This window comes from Callospermophilus lateralis, chromosome 19, assembly GCF_048772815.1.
Source record: "Callospermophilus lateralis isolate mCalLat2 chromosome 19, mCalLat2.hap1, whole genome shotgun sequence".
Lineage (NCBI taxonomy): Eukaryota > Metazoa > Chordata > Mammalia > Rodentia > Sciuridae > Callospermophilus > Callospermophilus lateralis.
The window spans coordinates 34,858,376-34,881,286 of record NC_135323.1 but is presented as its reverse complement, the minus strand read 5'-3'; the positions used below and the strand labels follow the sequence as shown (position 1 = coordinate 34,881,286).

Sequence of the window (22,911 nt, the reverse complement as noted above, 5' to 3'; positions counted from 1 at the left end):
TCTCTGCCTGTCGCTCACCCAGAAGGTTCCTACGACATGTCACTCATCAGAAAAGCAAAACAAAACCCCAAACAATCAGTACCAGAGCACCAGAAGCGCTGGATGGATATAGAACCCCAGCAGAGGAGGCAGGCTAAGTGACCCCAGGGGTCTGCAGGGAGGGAAGGTTGTGTATTTTATGGTGGTTTAATTTTGTTAAGTTTTGTCTTTTTCCTTTCCACTGATTTGGTTAACAACCTTAGTGTCTGGGACACCTTGTGCACCCAAGCAATGGTGAATGGCTGGAGTTCTGAGCTGTTGGTTAGCTTCCCTTGCAGCCCACCCATCCCGGGTCCCCCAGTCTTGGTCCAAACTTCTCTCTGAGGACACAGCATTTCAGAATTTTTCCTGGGGTGTCCATAGGGCTCGTTTTCAGTTGCTCTTCCCTGGAGATTCTATAGACCTGTTTCCAAAGCAGTTGTTTTAGGTCTTTTTCCTGTGCTCCTGGTGGCAAGGTCGGGTGCCATCCAGTATTGCACTTGATGGCACCTGGATACGCTGCTCTCAGCACATTGCCACAGAGCAGAGATGAAAACTGAGTGTGTGCAGCCCATGACACATGGCACATGTCCACTCATCTAAGGACAGGGGTTGCTGGCAGTCCACACTGTCCACTCTAGTCCTGGTTTTCTTCTGGGGTACAGTTAAACCTTAAGTTGAGATCTTTATTCTGTGGGCATCCTCCTGCAAACCTAATACAACCACACAGTAACAGACAGCTTGTTTAATCCCTTCTTCTTAAGAGAAGTACAATGAATTTAAAAGTTGGAAAGTGAGTGATAAGAATAAAGAGGCATTTGTCACACACTAATATTACAGAAATGATGGAAGGAGTCACCCGGTGAATGAAGGATGCAGGAAAATGCTGTCCTTTGCTATTTTGCCAACTAATCCCCAAAATTCAACACCTCTCCCCCTCTGACTGCAGGTCAGTGCACAGACGTGGCCTTTTGAGGGAGGGAGGATGACTCTGGGCCTGCTGGGCCCCTCCTGCAGCGAGACAGGGCAGGGATGCTCTGCTGAGGACAGGGATGATGGGGAGGCCTGTGTGCACACTTCTTGCAGAGTTGTCCCCATTTGCTCACTATGCACCCCAGGGTGGGCGCAGGGCAGATTGATTGAGTTAAGTCATGAGCTTGCTGAGCTCCGCTCGTTGGGGAGTCAGTGGTAGCCTCGTCATCCTTGAGTCTACAGATTTCCTGGGGTGTGATGCACAGTGCCACAGAAAGGGGATACGCAAGGACCAAGGAGACACCAAGGGGGAGCGGTTACTGCCCACAGCAGAACCAGAGAGTAATCTATAGAGGAATGACTTTGAGCTGCCCTTGAAAGAGAAGAATCTTTTGACAAGCGGAGGAGGGGGTGGTGCTCCAGGAAGTAGGCCACATGCCTACAGGCGGGCTGTGAGGGAGCTCTGGTGCTGGGGCAGGTAGGGAAGAGCAGCCAGGCTAAGGAGTACAGTCCCTGAGACCTACGCCAGGAATGGTCCAGGTCCTATGTTGTCCCCCACAAGGTGGACTTCCAGAATGATCTGCAACTGAACTCAAGAGACTAGCCAGAACGGGGCTTCCTCCAGGTCCACTGAAGACCCACCTGTGGGCCCAGCTGGTGCTCTGGGCCCCTGCTATACACCTCTATGGCAATGCAGGAATGAGGAGCCCTTTGCCAAATGAGGGAGAGAGGGGTTCCAAGACCTCGGAGTTTTGGCCTTCCTTTTTTGGGTCCCTGACAACCAGACAGAGAGATGCACCCCTGTTCAGCACAGTTGAGTGCCAGGGAGCCTGCGCTTGCTCCTCAAGGCTCCCAGCCTGCTCAGATGACACCGGGCAATCCTGCTGAGAGTCTCTGGGCACTGTCCTCTCATACACTGGTGGGAGGTGGGAAGAGCAGGGGTCTGGCAGGGAAGATGAGCTGCTGGCACTCCGGTTTCTGGGAGCTGGGTTGACTGGAATCAGCAAGAAGGGAGCAGCGAGTGGGCAGATCAAAAGCTTGCAGCTGGGTCTCTTTAAGCACCAGTCCAGCAAATCTCACCCTGCGGGTCACCTTCAAAGCCTCCCTCACAGTCCCGGATTATACCCGAGGCAGCTCAAGTACTCGGGCCTCAGCAGGAAGATTGCGAAGGCCCAGGCCAACTCTGCAGCCACACAGGCAGAGTCGTGATTACAGTGAGAGCCATTTACTGTGGAGGAGGAGGGAGGCTCAGGCCCGTGGGGAGGACTGGATTCAGTTCACCAAAAACATCAAATAAGTGGAAAGTTGGGAGGTTGTGAAAATAAAGATGGCTTTGCTGGGGAGCAAATGTAGCTCTGTAGCTGGCAACAGACACATGTCCCCAACCTTTGTGTGACAATCCTGGGGTGGGGGTGGGAGCAAGGGCTGAGGGCTCCTTTCAGCAATGTTCCTGGCGTTCAAGGTGGACAGGGTGCTCTGGAGGCTTAAGGAGAGGCCCAACCCCCTCTGCCCACAGGCACGAGGACCACCAGCCACTGGGCTGGGTCCACATTCACCCACAGGCTGACGGAGGCTGAGTGCAGCAGAAGTCCCAGGGCATCTCAAGAGTCAAAATGTGTCTCCCTCTCAGCAGGAGACTTCCAGGGAGGAGGCAAAGCCCTGGAATGATTTGGATAATGTCCCCCAAAGGCTGGTGTGTTGGAGGTTTCATCCCAAGGTGACAATACTGGGAGGTGGTGAGACCTTGGGGAGGTGGAGCTTAGGAGGGGGCACTTAGGTCATTGGGGGTGCCCTTAAAGAAGATTCTGGGATCCCAGTCTCTTCCTCTTTTTTTCCCCTCCAGTGCTGGGGATGGCCTTGTGCCTGCCAGGCAAGGGCTCTGCCGCTGACCCACGCTCCCAGCCCTGGCCTGGTCCTCTTTCCCTCTCCTTGGACTGGAACCTCCAGAACTGGGAGCTGTAAGCCTTTTCCCTTATAAGTCCTTCTCCTGGTGTTTGGTACAGTGACGGGTGCTGAAGCCCGGAGGTGGCTTGTCTCGAGGCTGCCTCTGGCCCAGGCCTGTCTGTGCACAGGCTCTATCTTCCCAGCAGAAGCTGTGCTTGTCAAGGGCCAGGTGATGCCGTGGAGACTCTGGGCTGCCACCAAGGCCTCCTGGACGGGGTTTGACCCCGCTTTCTGCTGTAGCTGTGAAAGGGCTGTGAGGCTCTGGAGCCGTTGGTGGTATCAGCAGGCAGCTCCTTGCAACACACGGCTATGGGAGGGAGGGTGGGCAGTTCAGGCTGCGACTCCAGGCTTGGCTCTGATGCCACCCTGCCTGTGCACTCCCCAGCTTGCCCCAGGCCTGTAACAGGTGGGACTTGGTCTAGGTGGTCTCCAGAGTGTTACAGGACTCTGAGCCCAGGGTTTGCTCCCAGGCCGGCTCACTAGCCCCTTCCTGTTTCTGCTTTGGCACTGACCAAGAATGTGAGGCTCTGGCAGCCTTTAGTTCCCTCCCCACAGCACCTGGGACGGGCCTTGGACAGGCTTTGGACGTGGCAGGTGCTCAATCAATGCTCGTGGAATTGAGTTGGACTTGCTGAAGTCCAAGATGACCCTGTCTATGCTTAATTTCATCCTGGATTGGCCATCTGTATGGGCAGATGCTTGAAGGGAACTGGGAATCCCTCTGAAAGCTGTTTCCCTCTGCCTGCCACCATCAGAACCCACCAGCAGACTCTGTGGGAGTCCTGCAAGGATTTTCACTCTTCAAAAGCCCACTATTAAAATGCAGGTGACCTGGAAGGAGTGCACCTGGGTGTCACAGGCAGAGGATCTGGACCACTGGGTTGAGAGGATGGCCTGAGCCACATGCCTGCTTCCCCTCTGCTTAGGTGGGGAGGAAGGTGGGCAGGACCTACTTTTCCTCACTTCAAAGGAAGGTCTTCTGGGGAACATGATCTCGGGCTGTGACTCAAGTCCAGATCTGATGGGAGTGCCATGCCCCCTGGGGTCTGTGTTTATATTCCCCTGACTTCTGCTTTCCGGAGAGTGGAACACAGATTCCCTCTGGGATTAAATCCCAGTAGTTCAGAGGAACACAGGAGGCTCAAGGTGCCTTCCCATGAAAACACAGGGTCAAACACAGCACAGCCTCTGCTTCGGCTGTGTCTTTGCCCTGCCTTGGATCTGGGAGGCCTGTCCTTCCTGTAAAGTGTGCTCAGCTGTCCCATCAGCCAGTCAGTGGCCCCCTGGCTGTTGTCTCATAACAGCCTGAAAGAGCTCCTTGGGTCTACAGTCATCTGCAGCCCTCTGCCCAGGGTGAAGCAGGACATCCCTGAGATTTGTTTGGAAGAAGTCTGCAGCCCCTCTCCCCCAGTGCCCAGGCACCTGTCCTCTGCCCTGACAATGCTTAGTCCATCCTCAGCTGACAGCTTCAAGTATAAAGTCATCTATTGGTTAGGACTTTGTCTTTGCTAGAAACTGTCTCCAAATGGACATAGAGGAATCTGAGCGGCACAGGGGCCGTGTGTGGCAGGCTGTGTGGTCCTCGGGAAGGTTTGGAAGAGCTAGCTCCCCTGCTGCCATCAATTCATAAACCTCACTGCCCGTTATGAGCAGTGCTCAGCGGGAATGCAGTGCACCCCTGTCTAGGATGTGCGTTCAAATCCTAAGAATTCAAACAGAAGCGGAACCATGAAAGGTGAGATTGATTATCCCACAAAGAAGAATGAAATCTGACAGACTGCTGGGGGAGGCATTTCGGGGGGTCTGCTGCCTTGAAATTTCAGCTAGTGTTGGCATTTTTAAACAAATTTTAAAAAATAAAGATTTACAGGTGAAACATTTCATTTGGAATGCAAATCTATATTTAAACCTAGTTTCTTTTTCTTTGTTCTATTCGCTCTGATTTAGTAAATTACTCATAATTTTAATTGTACTTCAATTGCCTGGCAGTTGACAGGCATTCATTTGTACAATGCAGCGTATTGACCACCTCCTGCTCTGGGCTTCATGCAATTAGTTTGTTCTGTTAGGCTCTGGAGAGGACAGCTGATGGACACATATGCCAAGTTCCCTTGGAGCAGCCCAATGCTTCAGAGCTGTCCAGCAGCAATGGAGGGGCCTGGAGCTGTGCTGTGGGGAGGCAGGACGCTGGGGCAAACACAGCCCCTTGTTTAGGGGAATGAGTGTCCCAGCCTGAGCACCAGCTGCCTTTATGGAAAAGGAGTTTACCTAGTTATTGGCAGGCCACTACCATGTTCACAAAGAAAATGCTGATTTTCTGGCAGAGTTTAGCATATACAAAGGACCAATCTCCTTTCAGCTGATTATGTTTGTGGAAGGTGGGAGTATCCAGGGCTGGGGACCTTGAATTTCCATTTTGAATGTTTCCAGGGCCCAGCACGGCCCTAGAGGAAGTCAAGGCCAAAGCAAGGGCTGTGGAGACCTGGAACACCAGGGAGCTCGCACCTTTGAGAACTTTGCTTCTAGAGAGAAACCTGGAGCCAGAGGGTCATAGTGGTCCAGGAGAGTTAGGGGCTAGGTCCTTTGTCACTTTGCTCAGACAATTCAAGGCAGGTCAGAGCCTGGGTTGGAGGCTTCATGATCCTGGCCCCATGCCCTACACTCTGGTAAACTTGGAAAACACTAGGAAATATCTTTGGTCACCTTGGAAGATTCCCAGCCATAGACAGGAGGTGAAGAAATGGCCCCAGCATCCTCTCACTACTTGAAGGAGATGATGGGCACCTGGAAGAAACCCCCCCTTTGTTATGGAATCCACCCTTGTAAGTCACAGTTCATCAGGGGGAACCCCACAAAATTGCCTCTTTTGTACTTTAAATGTGATGGTATTTCACAGGATTCAACCTGAGACTTCAAGTGACAACATCGCGGAAGACCAGCACCCTCAGGAGTCACCGGTCACCAGCTGGCCAGGTCAGGCATACTCCTGCTCTTATGGGGTCTACCAGCTGCCCTGGTCTCCTGACTCACTTCCTTCCCTCAGCTCCTTCCCATCACTCCTTGCCCAGGCCCTTGTAGGTGCCCATGCTGGTGGCTGCCCTGTCCCTGTCCTCCAGGCCTGCAGAGCTAAGTGCTGCCACTCCAGTGCCCTTCTCCAGGGCCCAGGGAGGTGCTCGCCTTGGGATGAGCTTCCCAATGGCCTAGCACTCCTGTCCCTTCCCCTACTGCTCCCCCACCAGGTCACTCCTATGCCTTTCCAGTGGACACTCTCCCAGCTTCCACTAGGCTGACACAGTCTGCATGGTCAAGAAACGGCCCTCTCAGCTCTCCAAGGCCATGTCCAGACCTCTGGCGCCTGGTGGTCATCAGCATCACTGAGTTTCCTTTGTTTCCTGACCTCTTGAACGTTTTCTGCCTGCTGACTTCCTGCTGTCCTTGAGCTGGCACCTTCCATTCTCCTTGACAGTACTGTCATCTGAAGGAACAGTCTCATGACCATGCAGGCCACCCTCTTGATCCCCCAGATCAGAGGGCTGCTCCTGGGCCCAGTAAACCTTGCTATGGCACTGAATACCACTCTTGCTGGTATCTGTCCCCATTCCCCAGCATGACACCCCCATTCTGGCATCAGGGACTTCCCAGTTAGCCAGACGCCCTGCTTGTCCTCTCATCACTGTCCTCACCCTGCCCACTGGCCTGTCAGCCTGCTGTTCCTGCCCAGGCAAGCTCCAGCCCTGGGGAACGCAGCATCTGCCTCCTCTGCTCCTGGACCTGGGCTCCTGGGACCCTGAGCCGAGCCCTCTCCTGCAGATTCCCTCCATCATCCCTTAGCTGTTCTTTCCCAGGGATCTCTGTGCCTTTCTCTGGCACTTCTGCCCCTCTGTCATTTGTGTCCTCAATACACTTCTTGGTTACCAAATTAGAAATAAGAATTAGAAATAAGGCAGAGAGGGTGTTGTGTCCCTGCCAATGGGCCAGCAGAGTGGTGTGATTATGCAGAAGAAGCTTCTTGGGTTTGGTTCAATGTTCACTGGAGATTAAAATCACAGACTTTGTGCAAGTACATGTAATCCTGTAGCTATTTTATCTGCTGTCATTGATTTCTCTAGAAAAGACAACTGCGGGCTGGAGTTCACTGCCCTGTGGACCATTGGTTCTGTTCTGGAGGAGGAAGCCCAAGTCCAGAGCCCTTTGTCACAGGCTCCTAGACAGACAGCAGCTCTAAGGCTCTGAACAACCTGGCTGCCCCAGAGGCCCTGCCCGGTTCCCTCTGTATGCGCACCGCAGACCTGTTTCTAGCACTTTGGAAGTTACACTTCCACATCATTTTCTCTTCCGTTTGCCAGCCTGACCAGACTGTGTCCCTTCTTCCACTCAAACACTTGGCAGGGGCTCTGCTTGCATCTGTGTCCAGCCACTGGACCAGCCAGGGAATGAGAGCCTATTTCATAAACACTGAGGTCTCCCAGCTCTTACCTGCCACTGGATCAGGACCGAGGAGGTGGTGTGCGGGGTTGCGGAGACAGACCCTGGAGGCTCTCCTGGAACTGAAGCCAGGGAAGAAGAAGCAGGGTTAGAACAGTGGTGAGCCTGGCCGCGACAAGCTCTGCCTCCATCCCAGGGGCAGCCTTCTCTGGGCCTTCCCCACAGCATCCTGTCCAGTCCCTCCCTATGGTTCCAGATCTGTGAGGGTAGGGTGGGCATACATCATTCTAGAAGTCTCTTAGGTCAGAGCTGCTTCTGAGAAGGACAGACGGTCACACTGAGATAGGAGTTTGGAGATACAGAAAAAGAAAGATATACTGAATCTCAAAAGAAAAGTGTCCATAAACAAATGCAGAAAAAACCCAAGAGCCATTGGAGTGCAAAGGAAGCAACTAGGAACACCCAGCCCTCGACCTTGGCCAACCACCCTTGGCCCTCATCCTTGCCCACAAAAAGTGACACCAGGAAGGAAAGACGGAAGGGCAGGGGAAGCTGGCATGAAGTTGTATAACTCCACCCTGACACTCTCTCTCTAGTTCAGCCCTGGCTTCTGTCCCTCTATGAACATTAACATCCCAGAGCAAGGGGTTGCAGATTGTCACTCTGGAGATGGCCAGCATTCTCCTCAAATGTGTGTCAGCTTTCCTAGATAGCTGTCTCTAACTCATGTGTCCTTAAGTTCATTTCTGCCAGTTTGTGGAGAACAAGAACCCCACTGTCCTTAGTTGAGGTCCCCTTCTCTAGGAACTCCTTGGACCCAGTGTTCTTGGTTCAAATTCTAATGTGACTGTTAAGAGGGCTGATCTCTGGTGAGGCTGTTGCTGGCTGGGCAGCAAGGCCAAAGGCAGCCAGTCAGGGTCCTGCGGCCATGGTCTTTGAAAAGACCAGGTTGTTTTGACCTCTGCCCATGTCAAGCCCTGTCCCTGGCCAAAGTGTGGCCTTCTGTCACCCGCCATACCCAGGAGGTCATCTTTGACTCCTTTTCTATGCCCTCTGCTCCTTCCAAATTGATGCGGTCCTTTTAATGTACTGAACTGACCTCCCCATGTCTCCTCGGCTATAAGGTCACAGCAGAGGCCTGACACATATTCTACCTCCAATAAACATCCACTGAACTGCATAAGATTGAGGGTGTCCCCAGACCCTGTCTGTGCCTGGCAGACTCTCCACTCTGGGTCTAAAACTCTTGCCAGGTCAAGCTCTGTGAATCTCCTCTGGATCTGCCAGCCACACCCAGCCCCAGTTCTGCCTCACACAGCAAGGTCTCCATCCACCCTTGGAACTCCTGCTGGCCTGTCCTCACTGTGGGCCCTTCATCTAGCCTTCCTGAGAGCCCCTCACAGCAGACTGCAATTATAGGGGCCTCTCAACATTCTCAAGCTGTGAGGTTATGCAGGAAATAAAAATCACGGTAATAAGAAAATCTTTATCAGTAAACCATCCACACACTCCAAGGACCCTCCCCATCAAGCAGGGTCAGCCTGTGCCTGTCAATCGCAGCTCTCAGCAGGAGACAAAGCAACACAAATACAATGCAAATCTGATGCAAAGGGAAATTGCAAATCTCAGAGAAGGAAGATGCTCAGATAGGTGCATCAAAAGCACTGATTTGAATATCAAAGGACTGAGAAAGGCCTGGGAGCTTGGAGAGTCCCTCGAATGGTTTTTCAAAAAATGGCCCATTCCCGCAGGTCACAGAGAGGCTGTCGGATCTTGTGCTCACATGGTTTGTCAGAGATAACCCAACAATAAAATCAGCTTGTTATGTGTCTTTCTTCTTTCTTCTACGAATTAGTGCACAGTTGCAAAAATTACCTCAATTGTGTTAAATGTAAATTAAAACGAAAGCATTTTCAGTTTCAGATGATGCTTTAGTTCCAGTGCCAACCTTCCTGGTGGTGGTTTAGCGTGAAGTTGGCCCCGACTTGAAGTGTATGAATTGGAAGGCTTTGGGACTGCATGGAGCCTCAGTCATGAATGAAGGGGTTTGTGGATTCTTTACCTCTGCCTTGACCTAGGAGCTCCCTGGGGCTGACTGGCTCCCCTGCCCAGCAGAGCTGCTGAGCCCCACAGGACTCTGAATTGGGGATTCTCCCCCAAGCCTCTGAAGGCTTCTCTCCCCTCCTGCCTTTCCTCCAGGCTCCAATAAACTCCCAGGTTTAGTGCCTAGGAAATAGTTTGGGAGAGGCTCAAGGAGTGGGGCAGTCAGTCCTCAAGGGCAGGTCAAGGGCCTCCTGGAGGCCAGAGGGCATCAGGGCACAAAACCAGCAGATTCTACCCCACTGGGAGAACTAGTTTTCTAGCAAAAATCAGTTTTTATGTGTTGCTGAGGAGTTGAATATGGTTCCCCTCCTCCCTGGGCTGGTCCCTAAGGTCCTGTGAGGCTCTGTTTAGGAAACACTAAACTTCTAGGTTCTAAAAAAAAAAAAAAAAAATGGAGATGTGAGGTCACAGGGTGAGTGGCTGGAAGCTGGTCTATTTGGAAATCTTTCCACTGGTGCGTTAAATGGGAAAGACAGGGCTTTGGGCTTGGCTTAGGGAATTATTATCAAGCACTGCTGGGTGGACTAAGTGCTCAGGCCTGGGGCCGGCTCTGTGCCTGTTACATAACATCCATCGTTTCCATCCCACAGGCCACCAGACCATCGCTGTTCCACACATCTGATGGAGCTGTCCCCTGGGGTCTCTTCGGCCTAACAGGATGGGGCATAGAAAATTACAATGAATCTTCAGGCCCAGAGCCTCTGAGGCAGGATGCGGGTGAAGAACCACCTGGTGCTCTGAGGAGCTCTGCCTTCCTTGACCTGCCTGTGCTATTCTCAAACCAAGGGCCTTGAGAAAAACTGGGGAAACCTCTTAAACCCAGCTACCCGCTGATATTCATTTTTAATGACCCTATCAATTATTCAACTTCTGGGATGCTAATGGATGTAAGGGGCTTTGGAAGCCAATCAAAGAAAGTTCCATTCCATTTGGAAGCCCTTGAAGCCTTGATTTACGACCACAGGGCAGGCAGGAACACTGGAAGCTGTCTGTCACTAATGGGATTCCGCTGCTCGCCACTGCTCCCTGGTGATCCCTTCCTTCCTGGCTCAAGACATAGTGGGGCCTCTCTCTAGGAGCATGTGTTTGGGGCCTCAGGGACAGCAGTAGAGAATGGTTGAGCCTCAACTTGCTCACCGTCCTGCAGTGTGGTGACCGCCTCCGTCTCTGAACTGAAGTCGCTGTCCCCGATGTCATTGGTAGCTTTCAGGCGCAGCTTGTAGGAGGTGAAGGGCCTCAGCCTGAAGTGGAGAGAGACTGTGACTGTGGCGCACCTCCCACCTTGTTCCATCCATCCTGGGCAAGCACAGAGGGAAGGCAGGTACCTTCCCAGCCCTGAGAGTGCGGGGCTCTTGTGCCAGTAGAGATGGGCCATTAAATCACCCCCAGGTACAATAAATGGGGCCTCTAAGGGGACCGTGGAAAATTACAATGAATCTTCAGGCCCAGAGCTGTGAACCCACAGCTGTGTGAACAGCCTGTGAACACCCTGGACTGTGATATCAGGGTAGGAGGATTTCCCAGAGCAGAGATCTGGGAGAGTATCCTGGCCTAGGAGGCACCACCATCTCCACAGTGAGAGTCCACAGCCAGCCACTGCCCTCTGGGGAAATTGAGGGGCAAGGTTGCCAGGAGATGCTAATTAGATCAGCCCTAGCACTGACCTGCAAAGCGGGCGTCTGCCTGAGGTACCCCTCTGCTCCTAGTGCTCCTGCGCATAGTCTTCCCTGGCCCAACCTCAGGGGTCAGCCCAGGTCGAACTCTGCCCAGCTGGGAGGGCCACCAACCTCTCCCTCCCATTTACTGAACCTGCCTGGGACCAGGCACTTGGTAAGCATCACCCCATTTGGCCTGCACGGTGGCTTGATGGGCAGGAGTCATCGCTATGTCCATTTCCAGGCTGAGAAAACAGGCCAGTCGGGCCAATTCACTTGCCCACTGCCAGAGGACTGGTAAATGGCACAGCCAGGATTGGAATAGGGGCTTGTCCTGAAGCAACATTCCTATGTCACATAATACAATGTCCATGTCAACTGTCCCTGTGAAAAATGTCCCAGACCCCTGATGAAGATGTTAGGGCACCAATGCTCTGCTTAGTGCTCATACTTCAGGCCTAGCTGTGCCTGCTCCCCAGCCCGCCCTCCCTTCTTTTCTTCCTTCCATAACAGCAATAGGGGAAGCATTTCTTTAAAGTATATCCTTGAAAAGATGTTTTTTCTTAGAGTGACTTCCTCCTCCCCACCCAACCTTTCCCTAATCTATTCCCCATCTTTAACATCCCTTCCTCCCTTTCTCTCGGTTTCTAAACCGGTTTCTAAAGAAGTCCCTCTGCAATGCCTTTCCTCTCCTCCATCAAAAAGTAGCATGTTTATCTGGAAAGAAGATGCAGATGCTGGCCCAGGAGGTCAGGTGCCCTTTGATGTGATAAGGAGGCAACAGAGACTCAAGGCCAATGTCTTGGAAGAGAGAAGCCTGTGAAATTCCTGCCTTTTACAACTCTTCCTCTCATAAAAGCTTTCTACCCCCTGAGTTCTCTGAAGAAGGAGCTTTGAGACTGAAAGTTCTCTATCTTGCTCAAAGCTTTGAATAAAACCTGTATTTTCCTTGCCAACCTGCCTCCCGGGTTTCAGTGGAGCACACAAGCCCTAAAGCCTTTCCTCCTTGGTTTTCCTCCTTTCTTCCCCTCTCAGCCACCGAGCCATGATGGCTGTTGGGGCTCACAAGCCAAGCCTCATGCCAAACCTAAGCTGAGACTTCAGACTACACAGATGATGTCCCTTCTTCATGTCACAGAGTCAGTCAGTGACAAATGCCCTGGCTGGCTCAGTGTCAGGCCGACCGGCTCTTCCTGGTTGCCCTTCACTTCCGCATGGGCAGGCAGGGAGGCCATATCGTCTCCCTCTCCCCAGCAGCAGCTCTGCATCAAGCCACAGCTGCACCATCCTCTGTGTTCCAGGCCAGAAGACTTGAGGGTGATCAGGACCCTCAAATCCCTGTCCTCAATCCCAAGCCAACTCTAGGTCCCCCTGACTGCCAGTCTAAGCCCAAGTTCTCCTCACCTGAAAGCCAGTCCTCCCTCTTCACCACCCATCTAGAGACAACCTATAGCCTGGGGGTTTTGCAACCAAGACTTGGAACCCCTGAGACTAAGGACCCCGTGAGTGCAGAGCCCTATCACCCAACAGCAGCAGCAGCCACTCTACTGATGTCTGGTTTGTGCACTCAGGGTGGAAAATACTTGTTTAGAGAAAGGGTCCTGCTTTGTAGGAAACCGATAACCATTTCTGGAAACTATGAACAGAAAACCTTTCCAGTTCCCCTGCTTCCATAACACTCGTGCTTGAGATGGATTACAATCCTCCTCCAATAGCTCCAGGGATGCTCCACCTCAAGCCCCCAGCAACCAACTCTTCCTGGCTGCTTCCCACTGGCTTGGCGGGGCCGCTCTGCACTCAGCTCCTGCAGCTGGGAAGGGCAGCGACCAGAAGCCTCAGGACTCCAGAGAGCCTTAATGGAGATACTTTCAAAGTCCCACAGCTATGGCGGTCTCTGCTGCAGGCTTCTAGGGAAAGCCTTGTTTTAGTTCAAATAAACAAAGGACTTCCACTTGCTCCTAGCCTCCCAGTTGTGACTGTTCAGTGATGATGATGGGCTTTGCCCTGTGAGGGCCCAGCCTCACCCACCTTAGCTGCCCACATATTCAATGACAGCAGCTTCTCCTCCTGACACAGGAGGTGGTCCAGATGGCCCTTTGGCACGTGAACTCTGAAGTCAAAGTGCTTAGCTTGGTTCCCAGTCACCCTGGATAGGCCACATTGCCCCACTTCCTTATCTGGGTGGGTAATAATGCTCATATCACAAGTGTGACAAGATGACTAAATTCAGGTGAGGTCTTAGGAGAGTCTAGCACAGTGTAAGCACTCACTTAACATTAGCTGTTACAATGTCACCCTTTAGCATCAGCTTAAATAGCTAATGTGCCTGTCCTGCCAGCTGTCCTCAGACCTTGTTTATTTCCCTCATCTCCTTTATCCCAATCTCTCTTTCCTTGACGACATTACAAGAGGCAACATCCAGGAGGAAGGACCTTGTCTACCTCACTTCCTGCAGTAGCTCCAGCACCAGGAATGGTGCCTGCCGCACCAGGTGCACAGTTGTCCTTTACTGAAGGAAAGAACAAAAGAGGACAATGCCAGGAGCAGAGGACATGGGTAGAAACTAACACCTGTCCGGTGTGTGGAAGGAGCTTCAGAAAAGACTCGGCCTTACATTTAGCAGCGTGTAGCGCAGGACTTCACTGTTCACTAATGATTTAGGGGTTTGGGGCCACACTGAATGCTTCTTGAAGACTCTCTCCCCATAATCCCATTTGGGTCTATAACCTCTGTGGGCACAGAATGCCACACAGTGATGAATCTTGTCCAGCTCTGAGATTCACAGGGCTGAGTGCAAGGAGAGAGGACACAGTTCAGCAGCAGGCTCAGATTCTGCCAGGCTCGCCTCATTCAACAAACATGATGAGCTGCCTCGGGGAGCCGCTGGGCTCACACACATGCCTGCACAAGGGAATGGCACCCACTGTCCAGATGAGACATGTGATAGCCCTTCTCCATCAGCTCCAGGGATGCTGCACTTCAAAGCCAGGTTCCCTGGCTCGGGGCTGACTGAGCAGCATCCTGTGCACACTGACCCTACCCCACTCCACCCCTCTGCAGAGCTGCTCCTCTTCTGCTCCTCTTCCACTTCCTGGCCCTGGCACCTCCAGACTACCTCAAGCCCAAGCCAAACTCCATGCTGTGGGGACCAGGACTTCAGTGACTACTTGAGACAGAAGCAAAGGAACAAATGGCTCTGGAACTCTCCCATTCATCTCTTCTAATTCCCCCAAATTCCGTACGCTCGCTCGCTCTCTCTCTCTCTCTCTCTCTCTCTTTCTCTCGCCAATTCAAGCCTCTGCTTTGGAGTTGGCAAGCAGAATTTCCATTCTGGCTCTGCCACTACAAACTGGGGCAAGTCATTTAGCTTCTATGGCTGTCACTTTTTCCATCTATTAAAATGGAGAGGATGGTATTGACACTTCTCAGGGATGTTGCAGAAATTAAATTTCATAACCAACCCCCCTCATGGAGTCTAGTGGATCTTGGCATATGGTAGGCAATTAACAAAGGTGGCTTTCTCTCTCTGGTCTTCCTGAAGGCTTTCCTCTGAGTCCTCTTGCTTTCTTTCAGGAAGCCCTTTGATGCGGGGGGCTGCTTCCCCTGGCCATTTGCATATTCTACATACCTCCCCTTCCAAATCTCCACTATCCAACCTCAGAAACCTAATAGATTTAAGTACATTTTAGAGATGACATCTGTTACCTAAACTCTTGCTTCTAACCACCTCTAACACCCAGAAAATGAACACAGTAGATAATACAGGATCCTGGCTATCCAAATTTGCTTCAGAACCCTGCTCCCCAAGCCCCCGAACAATTACACTGAGGAAATAAGTGTGTGCTGGTGCTGGCTCCAACTATTAATCACACACAGGAATGTCACCTCCAGGAGCCAGAATGCTTTGCGTGGGGTGTGGGGCATGGCTTAGAGTTCAGTGTTCTTCCCTCAGAGCTATTTTTAGGGTCTTATCAACAAAAGGAGTTCCTATATATTTCAATTGTTTTGGTTACAGTATAAAACTGTATGAGTTCTGGGCATTAAAAAAGCTATCTCCTTTTATTTATTTATCTTAAAGGCATCAAAACTAATAAGAACTCATTATTTGCATCACAGAGAACAAAAAATATCCAACCCATGCATACAATCCTTGGCTCAATTTACCTGATTTTTAAAAGTCAGTATTTTTGAAGATTATGTAGAAGAAGAAATAAAGACCCTGATGGATTTAGGGTCAGCATGTTGACTCTGAGTCCCTGCTGTTTGATGTGAGAAATCCCTTCTGGCCCTCATGTTTTCTCTATGGGTTCATGGCACCTGTTGCAGCAGAGAGCTCAGAAAGCCAGAGTCTACTGCTCACCCATGCATAGCCCCCAGGGTCCATGGTCACTGTCCATCCTGAAGTCCATATGGCCCCCTCTCTCTGCTGCACATCTGTGCCAGGCTCACAGTCTGACAATCCTGACCATTGTCTAGGAGCTCACGACGTCCACACAGGTCTCAGGTGACCTTCTCCCTGGTGCTCTGGAACTAGATCCAGGCACAGTCACAGATCTTGACAGTTAAGCACTAAGTAATTTTTTTTTAAGCGGGTTTCACAAGACAGGTAAAGGTCAAATGGAGCTGTCAGGATTATTAAGCAGGAAGGGCGATCATACCACAGCAGTGTACAAAATATTGCTTCCTTGGGATTCTGCCCGTGATGTGTTTTCTATTGACAAGTGGAGGAGGTATTTGTCCTAGTTCTGGCCTGTTAGGAAATTGATAAAAGTGTCCTCTGTACCAAATGAAACTGCCTGTCCTGAAACATGAACCTCTGCTTTTCTTGACCAAACTAAGCACACAATTATCTGGGCGATCTCAGAAGGTTCCAGAAAAAAAGTGCTGAATCTTTTTTTTTTTTCCCTTTGTTTCAGATGGTTTCACAAAGTGGTGAAGTTATTCATATCCATGGGTGCTGCTAATTAAGCTCAGCACCCAGGGCAATTGAGCGTGGTTTATTAAGTAAGGCTGGGCACGCCTGGCCACACTCACCTGAACCCCAGAGCATGACAGGAGAATTCTAGAGTTGACACCTGTGCCAAGAAGGGCTCCCCTCTGGAGCGCTAGGAGCTACACCTCCCAAGCACCACTGCGGTTGCTCCATGGGTGACTGGGTGCTGGCAGAAGCCTGGGAGAAGTCTGGCCATTCAGGATTGCCTATTTTTTGCTGCCAGTTTGCTGGCGGTCAATAATGAGGCCAGTTGGGGACTCGGCCGAAAGAACCACAGGATTGACCTTCAGCCCTGCCTTTCACAGGTGACGAGAGGGAGCTTGGCAAATATCTGGTGATGAACTTTTCCCAGGCCACGAGACTACGCAGGGAGACAGATGGCTGAGAGCTGGTGCTGAACTGCTTTTTCTTTATATCATGAGACCTCATAAATCAGCTGCCAGGAGATAAGGTGTTCACAAAGACTTGAGCTACAGGCCCACAGAAAGACAGAGCCACAGAGGAGCCAAGGGCTCAGCCAAGGCACTGCACACCCATCACCTAAGACATCCTGCCTCAAGCTTCTCACTTGTGAAGTGGAATTCTAAACACCATGACCTGCACCTCCACAGGGCTGCTGGGAGCAGCGTATGACCTATGGGAGTGGTGCTGCGGGTGACAGCGCTGTACTCTTAGTCACCCCCTCACTCAAGATTTTGCTCTCCTCATTTTCAGTTGCTCATGACTGTCTGAAATCAGAAAATATTAAATGGAAAATTCCAGAAATAAGCAAGTCCCTAAGTTTTAAGTAACTTTTATCACAGTCTATTGTTATATTGTTCTATTTTACTATGAGTTTTGTCATCAATGGCTTACCATTAAAGTTTATCCTAATTGTGGTTGTACAGGACACAGCACAGCAGGCAGGTACAGCACTATTGCCGCTTCAGGCATCTGGGGGAATGTCTGGCAATGCGTGGGTGCAGCTCTTGGTGCAGCTCTGCTGAGGCAGGGCCTCCCCTCGGCCTGTGACCTGCCCGGATCACCAGCTCCAGAGTGAGCCCAAGCCTGAGAGCCACTGCAGAGAGCTGGTACTCACTCCCTCAGGGGAGGGGATGCTCACAGCCTCTGATCAGCTTTCAGGGTCAGTGCCTCCAGGGGGCACAGTGTGGGTGACAACGGCCATATCAGCCCACCTCTGGCTACTACTGCGCTAGCACCTGGTGCCCTGGGTGTCATTTGGTCCTTATTTCAGGCTACTCCATGACTTAAAAGACTGGTGGTGAGGAGATGTCTGAGGTCAGTCAAATCACCTGTGCAAGATGACCCAAGAGCAAGTGGCAGAAGCCAGGCCTGAACCCCCATGTTCTATATAACAATCCCTCCTCTTATAATGTGCTGTGACCACCCCTCCCATGTGTCACCTCCACCTCTGTCACTTGTCCCTGAGGGGCATTTCTCTTTTCTTTAGATCACCCCATTGTCACACCTAAGAGGCAGAGATGGAGCCACACTCCCACCTGCCCTCATTCCAAAGCGTATCCTGGGGTCTCTGAGGATGGAGGTGCCCGGGGGGCTCTACCTCTGACCTACTGTGGCTCAGGTGGGGTGGTGCAGGGCTGTGCTGGGCACCATGGTAGGCCCTACTTGCCCTCCTGCCAGCTAGATGGAGGCTCTTGGACAGCAAGAGCTCTCCTCAGTTTCCATCTGCAGAACAGGACCACCTCCCTCACTGGGCTAGTGGGGGTTCAACGAGCTAATGTGTGCAAAGCTCCCCCATAGAGTGCTACAGTCTCGCCCCTCCCCTGGGTGCAGGCAAGGCCCCCAGACCTGAGATGGTGGTCTCACCACAAGAGCCCCTTCCTCTGGCCCTGGAGTGCTAGCTTAGTAGCCCCCCCAGCAGGGGGCTTGTGAGAAGCCAGGTGTCAGGAGTTTCCTATATGCCTAATACCGATCTCCCCAGACCCCACAGTGGTGAGGATGCTGGAGGCCTGGGGCCTCCTCCAAGACTAAGGCCTGACAGTTTACTTAGCCTCTCAGCCTGTTTCTTTCATAGTAAAGGGGGGTGAAAAGGCAGTCCTGAGCCCCACATAAGCAGACCTTGGGTCAGATCTGAACAGGAGGACAGTTCCTAGCTTATTCCCTGGGGCCCTCACACCCCACTGCCTACCCCCTGCTCACCCCTTCTCCATGCTCTCCTTTCCCCAGCTCTGCCTTCTGGAGGAACTGGGACTCGGAAGCTACACAGCCTCCCACTCTGTAGGCAGGAGAAGGCCAGGGCAGAGACCCACAGGGCAAGGCCCAGGCTGCTTGGGGAAAGTCCTGGTTCCCATAGTACCTTTCAACAGCACAGGCTGTGGCCTCGTGGCTGATGGACGAGGAGTAGGTCTGCCACTCTCCACTGGGCAGCTCTCGAACTTGCACAGTGAAGTACCGGATGGGGGAGGCCCCATCACTGCCTGGGACCCACTGGAGCCGGAGGCTGCGGGCTGTCACTTCCGCCTGGGGCACCAGGAGCTCTCTGGGGGGTGCTGGCCGCTCTGCAACCAAAGGAGGACAGACCGGGGATGGGTGAGAGGGTGCTCTCTAATGTTTCCTGCTGCCTGCTTAGACTCGGTGCATCAGGCACCGAAAGGCTTGTCTCCATGGCTGGGGTGAGGAGGTTGTCTTACAGCTGATTTTGGACATGCCCAGCTTGGAGCTGACTGGAGATTCCTGATGGCTCCCACAGCAGAGCCAGCCAGAAGTGGGCAGAGGTGAACACCATATGGGCCCCCACCCTCCCACCATCAAGAGCAGGTGTGTGAATGACAGCTGGCTTTGTAGGGGCTAAGACATCTCCTGCCTCATTCAGTCCCTTGGAGTTTGGGCTCGGTACACTCCTAAGCGTGGACTTTCTTTTCCTTGCGGTCAACCAGAGTCTAACTCATTAGCGGCATCTCCTTGGTTCTTCTGAGGGGCAGGGAGCAGGTGCAGGGCAAGACCACCTCTGATCTACCATGTCTGCAGTGATGAGACTGAGGTATGGGGTGCAGGGTGCATGGGTCCAGCCCAGGCATCACTTTCCTGTCACCCTGGCCTCGTGTCCCATCGATTTCAATAGAGAAACTCCACAGAGGGAGGAATAATTGTTTAATTGTTTATCATGAAGATTATTGATTCTGATTAAAATGTGTGGCGTGTAATAAAGCAGCAATTGATTGTCGGCCCTGCAGTGATGGGTCTGTGAGAAACGCTTCGATCTAACTTCATCAGCAGTCCGATCCTTAGGCGCACGCTTTGGCTGCCTGACTTCTCCTGGCCCAAGTAATAGCCGGGCTCCCCCCTGCTTCCAAGGCCTCCCTCTGGACACACTGCCCGCTGGGCTCTGTCTTCCTGAGCTACCAACTGAGGGCCAGGCAGAAAAATCTAAACTCTCTGGGCTGGAGAAGCAGGTGGCTGGGAGGAAGTGGGGTGCAGGGTGGGGAGCAGTGGCCCCCACGCCCTTAGCAGCAGGCCAGTGTGGACCAGGCCATGAGGGTCCACCCACAGGAGGTTGTTTGTGTGAGTATTTCTACTCGACTCTGGAGTTGAGCCATGTCTGCCTTTGGCCAGACGCCATGCTACCCTCTGCTTGAGAGCTGAGTCCTCCTAAATGGTGTTACCCAGAGGAAGACGGCATGGATCAAAGGCCACTAGGCACAGGAGCCAGGGCCTCAGCTGCCACCCCCAGGCCATGACCACTCTCCCCAGTAACAAGGACCCTAAGGACCAGGATGCAGCTCCAGTTCTTGGGGATCTTCCCAGCCCAGGTTTGGCAGGTCGCTTCACCTCTCTGAGCCTCAGCCTCACCCTCCACTAAAGGACATGGAAAGAGCACCGGCTGCTGGAGGTGTGGGGAGGTGAGGGGCATTTTGGAGAAGCACTTGCTCCCAGGCCAGGCTCATGGGAGGAGCACAGTCTGGCCCATTTGAGAAAATGTGGGTGAAAACACGTGCACCAGGAAAAGGTGGAGAGGTTTGCTTTGGGAAAGTCACTGATTATTTTCCCCCAACTTCAGACAAAACTTTCCCCTGATAACCAGGGGTGGCAACAAAGGGAACTGAAGGTGGTCCTTTAAAGGGGCACTGAGTGTGTGACTGGCCTTTCCCCTCCATTTGCTGCACACTCAGAAGTTCTGGCCTCTCGGCTATCCTTCTATCAACAACGCCAACAGACAGCTGCACCGGTGGCATAGCAGATGTGCATTATTGAGTGCTACCACACCCTAAGGGAAATGTCACCACTGTCTCCCTCACTGGGAAACAGGCCTGCTGCTCAGTGATCCACTGGGACTCCCAGAGGAAGACGGGTTTGGCCTTCCCTGGAAGCTTCGGGGCCACTGGGAGAGCTCAGCTACAGGAGGGGGAACCAGCCTTCCCTGCCCTGGTCACAGGGTTGGGGGTAAATGGCACCCAATGTGTGCCAGCTCACAGGGGCCAACTGCCCATCTGTTTTGAGCTCTGCCTCAGTGAAGTCAGACTGGTAGTGCAGAGTGGACTAAGTGTGAGGACTAGCACCCTGGAAGTCAGGAGCATCCCACAGGTGCTGCCTGGGGGCCTCTGGAAAGAGTAGAGTCACAAAGACAGATCAGGAACAAGTCAGCCAAGGGAACACCAAGTGCCACACACAGGGGCCTAGGGGACTAGGTGGGTCCTAAGGCCTGGGGAGGGAAGGACCTCAGGCAGAGAAGGACTTGGGCAAAGGTGGGCTCAGAGAGAGGTGGCAGGACCAGGCTATGGGCTTGGGAAGCAGGGAGAAATCAGGCTGTCCTGTTTCTGAGCTGCTGTGGGCTTGGAGTGCAGGGCCCAAGGCCATCTCCTCCAGAGGGTGAGGTGAGATCAGGCCGGGAGGGCTTACCTCTCTTCTCTGTGGTGATGACTGTGGCCTCCAGTGGCTCCCCCCATCCCTGCCTCGTCTTGGCAGACAACCTGAAGATGTAGGCAGACTCTGGGGCCAGCTCGGTGGCCGTGAACTGCCGCACTGTGGCACCAACCTCCACGGTGGTGAATGTGTGGGGGCTGCTGCTGGCCAGGCGGTAGGCGATCTGGTACCCTGAAGGTGAGGTGTGGGGAGGGAAGGAGAGAGCTCAGCCAGCCCTTTGTGCATATGCTGGGAAACCTGCCCTCCCACCACCTGTAATTGCTTCTGGATTGAAAAACCCAAACGCAGACATTTGTTCCTTCCTGGTTTCTGGAGGTGGTCGAGGTGTGCATTGAAAGGGACATGACACCTACAGTGACGAATGAAGTGACCTCTGAGTGCGATCCCCCCATGAAGCTTGTTTTACTCTTCATCCCTCACCAGAACAAGGTGAGAAAACAGTTTCATCTTTCCTGAGGATGCTGGCACACGGGGAGAGTGCCACAGGAGCCAGGACCCCAGGTTGTTCTTGACAGGAAGGTGGAGCATGCCCTGCCTGTGGCTTTTTTTGCCCTCTGTCCCCCTCCCATGATGGAGTCCTTCCCCTGCTCTGGCAAAAGAGGGCAGTGCCTGCCCTTGGCAGGTTCTTTCTCATTTGCCAACACAGCACAACCTGCAGTGGGCAAGATTATGCTGGTCTCACCTGTTACACTTCCCCTTCCTCTTATCTTCCCGCCACCTGTAACCCTCGTGGTTTGCTCAGCAGCCCAGATTTCCTCACCCACTCCCCTGGTGCCGAGATGGGTGGCGCCACTTTAATTCTCCTTCTGTGGTTTTTAATCATTTGAGGGAGGGCTGGGCCAGCTCTGGCCATCTCTCCATGTTCCTTGATTATTAAGGGTTCACGGTTGATCAGACATCATTAACGATCAAACCTCTCCAACAGGGCAACCCAGACCCAGCCTGGGTCTGGGCACTGCCTCCTCTGGGCTCTCAGCATGTGGTCCAGCCACTGTGCCCCCATGCTGATTAAAAACAGAGCGGATGGAGTGCTGGGTGTCCAGAAAACTAATGACAGCCCATGGTTCAAGGTAAACAAGGGGGCACAGAGGGGCTTATCAAGCCAGCAGAACTGAATGGGTCCTTGGTTGCTTGACTGGCATGGGCCATCTGTGGGCGGGCAGCACTGCAGGGTGCGGCAGGCCTTGCCTCCTGACAGGCGGGCTCATGGCACACAGTGTGCATGTCCCCAGCCTCTGTGCTGGATGCAGTGCCTCCTCTGCCTTTGTTCTTCCTGCTTGCTGGTCCTTGAGGCCAGGGTGACTGCGCTAGCTGGCACCTCCCCAGCTCTGCACATTGCTGTTTCTCTGACTGTGAAAGGTGTCTGGCCCGGCTGGCCGTATGGAGGTCAGGAGAATGAGTATGTGGAGGTCAGATTGAGTGGGGACCCTGACTTAGCTCTAGCCTTTGCCTGTCACTTTAGTGTCCGTGTCATCATCACACAGACTGGGGGTCAGCAAACTCTGCCTTATCCATAATGATGCCATCTGGAGTCCAGATATTTGTGGGACCCTGAATTGCTGTGTGGTGACCCTGCCTCATGGACTAGGGCTCTTCTCCCTGACATGGGGAATAGGTATCCTGGGGATTTCCTGGAGGTGCCCAAAACTGACACGGGTGTTCTGCCCAAAGCCTTCCCCTTCCCATCCCATTTGAAGACAATGGACTGGCAGCCCAGGGAAGGCTGGCAGGCCACTCCTTCCTCCTTAGTCATGCTTAGTCATGGGGTGAGGACCCTGAAGCTTGTGGAGCCAGTCTCAGGCCTTCAGAGACTTGTGGGCACTCAGCATCCTGAAAATGAGGGAGACAGCTGCTGTAGCTGAGCAGGCCACATGCAGGGCCCCTGCTGGGCTCCCAAAGCCTCTCCCACACCCCCAGCCT

The 22,911-nt window shown here is 52.8% G+C and overlaps 1 protein-coding gene across 1 annotated transcript in view; it reads right to left on the bottom strand.

Moving 5' to 3' along the window:
* Positions 1–22,911, bottom strand: part of Sdk1 (sidekick cell adhesion molecule 1) — an 866,268-nt gene that overhangs the window by 70,714 nt on the left and 772,643 nt on the right. The window contains exons 29-32 of the mRNA XM_076840017.1: positions 20,968–21,162; positions 18,428–18,629; positions 10,600–10,703; positions 7,411–7,481 (exon numbers count right to left, since the gene is read on the bottom strand). Of these exons, the coding sequence (XP_076696132.1) occupies positions 7,411–7,481; positions 10,600–10,703; positions 18,428–18,629; positions 20,968–21,162 (572 nt within the window). The remainder of the gene's footprint in view (positions 1–7,410; positions 7,482–10,599; positions 10,704–18,427; positions 18,630–20,967; positions 21,163–22,911) is intronic.